Source organism: Vigna unguiculata, chromosome 4 (assembly GCF_004118075.2).
Source record: "Vigna unguiculata cultivar IT97K-499-35 chromosome 4, ASM411807v1, whole genome shotgun sequence".
NCBI lineage: Eukaryota > Viridiplantae > Streptophyta > Magnoliopsida > Fabales > Fabaceae > Vigna > Vigna unguiculata.
In genome coordinates this window covers 24,911,594-24,913,684 of record NC_040282.1, presented here as the reverse complement: position 1 = coordinate 24,913,684, position 2,091 = coordinate 24,911,594, and the positions used below count along the sequence as shown (strand labels likewise).

The following is a 2,091-nucleotide window of genomic DNA, read 5'->3' as shown; positions in this document are numbered from 1 at the left end:
CAATAAGTAATGCAACATGAAATGTGCATCATGACTCTTATAACCAGAGATTTTCCTATTATTAACATGCACACATTTTGAAATATTTGATGCACTCCCATCTGGTAATTTGGCAGTCTTAAAAACACCACAAAAGCTAGATTTCTCATGAGCATTCATTGTAAAACAAGCTGGTGAGTACTCTACCCGACCTTTACCAATCTCTCTTGGATGAAGATCATTTCTTATTCCCATGTTTTGCAAATCATAACGTGCATTAACATGATCCTTTGTCTTCCCTTGAATATCCAAAAGAGTACCTAGAATGTTATCACATATGTTTTTCTCAATGTGCATCACATCAAAATTATGACGTAATTTATTTGTCGCCTAGAAAGGCAACTCAAAAAAGATTGATCTCTTTTTCCATGGACCATTACTTAACTTTTTTCCATTCTTTCCAAATTCATTGGCAAAATCTTTTAATATCTCTAGAATTTTTGTCCCTTCTAGCATGTGTGGTGTAGACTTCAGCTCTTTTTTTCCATTAAAAGACTTCTTATTAAATCTCCAACGATGGTTCACTGGTAAAAAGACGCGATGATCCATATAACACATCTTATGGCTGTGTTTTAGGTAGGATGAATTAGTGTTGTAATTGCAATATGCACAAGCTAATCTTCCTTTTGTGCTCCAACCAGACAACATAGCATACCCAGGGTAGTCACTAATTGTCCATAGAAGAGCTGCATGCATTTGAAATGTCTCATTTTTTGAAGCATCATAGGTTTGTACTCCCAACTCCCATAACTCTTTCAACTCCTGGATCAGAGGTTGAAGGTACACATCAATATCATTTTCTATTGATTGTGGTCCAGGAATCAACAACGATAACATTGTATATTCAGGTTTTATGCACAACCAAGGCGAAAGGTTGTACACAACCATCATGACAGGCCATGTGCTATGAGATATGCTCATGGTTCTAAATGGATTAAAGCCATCACTAGCCAGACCAAGTCTTACATTACGCGAGTCAACAGAAAAATTTTCATGAAGGCCATCAAAGCTCTTCCAAGCTTCACCATCAGCAGGATGTCTCATTTTTCCATCCTTTACTCGTTCTTCTTCATGCCACCTCATTAACTCAGCAGTCTTCGAACACATAAACAGTCTTTGAAGTCTAGGAATCAATGGAAAGTGTCGCAATACTTTGGCAGGAACTTTATACTGATATTTTGGGCCATCAACCTCAGAATTGGCTTCAGGAAATTCTTTACATCGTGAAGATTTACAGATACTACAAACATTTAAATTCTCATTGTCTTTCCAAAATAACATGCAATCTTTTGGACATGCATGAATCTTTTTATAATCAAGACCTAAATCAGTAATCATGCTCTTCGTTTTGTTGAAAGATTCAAGAATATTCAAGTTAGGCATGGCCTCTTTTAGTAGTTGTAAGAGGTCAGTGAATGAAGAATTGCTCCAACCATGAAGACACTTTAATAAATATAGCCGAATGATAAAAGATAAAGTGGAGAAGCTTTCACATCCAAGGTAGAGTTCTTGATTTACATCATTAATCAATTGGTAGAACTTTTTAGCTTCATCGTGATGACCCTCTTTGCCTTCTTTTTCTTCTACCACATTTCTAAATGTATCATACAATAAGGCATTAATATCATCATGTGAATCTTCATTATATATCATGTCTTCATCTTTACTAGTGGGAAAAGGTATTTCTTCTCCATGATGGACCCAAAGATCATACCCTTCAAGAAATCCTGTGATAATTAGATGTTCGTAGTGTTGACATGAGAAGCCAAGGTGGTTTACTTCTTGAAGATTTGATGAAGATTGAATGAAGCTCTTTTGAACTATCTTGAAGCCATAAACATTGGAATGAAGCCTACATTGATGAAGGAAAGGAGATTTGATGATATCCATGGTCATCAAGGCTGAAACATGTGCTCTCCATGTAATTACATCATTAAGAAAGTGTATTTGTTGTTTGTAATTCATATTGTAGACCTTAAAGCATTAATAAGATGTAGTTTGGTCTTTGGTGTGTTTTTAATCTGTTGAATGGTTTTTCAACAGGTTAAAATG

General features: G+C 35.5%; 1 protein-coding gene across 1 annotated transcript; it reads right to left on the bottom strand.

The window, feature by feature from the left end:
* Nucleotides 1–369: 369 nt before the first annotated feature.
* Nucleotides 370–1,692, bottom strand: LOC114180629. The gene has a single exon (XM_028066931.1). The coding sequence runs from the start codon at nt 1,690–1,692 to the stop codon at nt 370–372; it is 1,323 nt and encodes a 440-aa protein (XP_027922732.1).
* Nucleotides 1,693–2,091: the final 399 nt, after the last annotated feature.

Bases quoted from the DNA above. Each gene is read 5' to 3' on its own strand.
- LOC114180629 (XM_028066931.1), bottom strand. From the start codon at position 1,692: ATGATATATAATGAAGATTCACATGATGATATTAATGCCTTATTGTAT.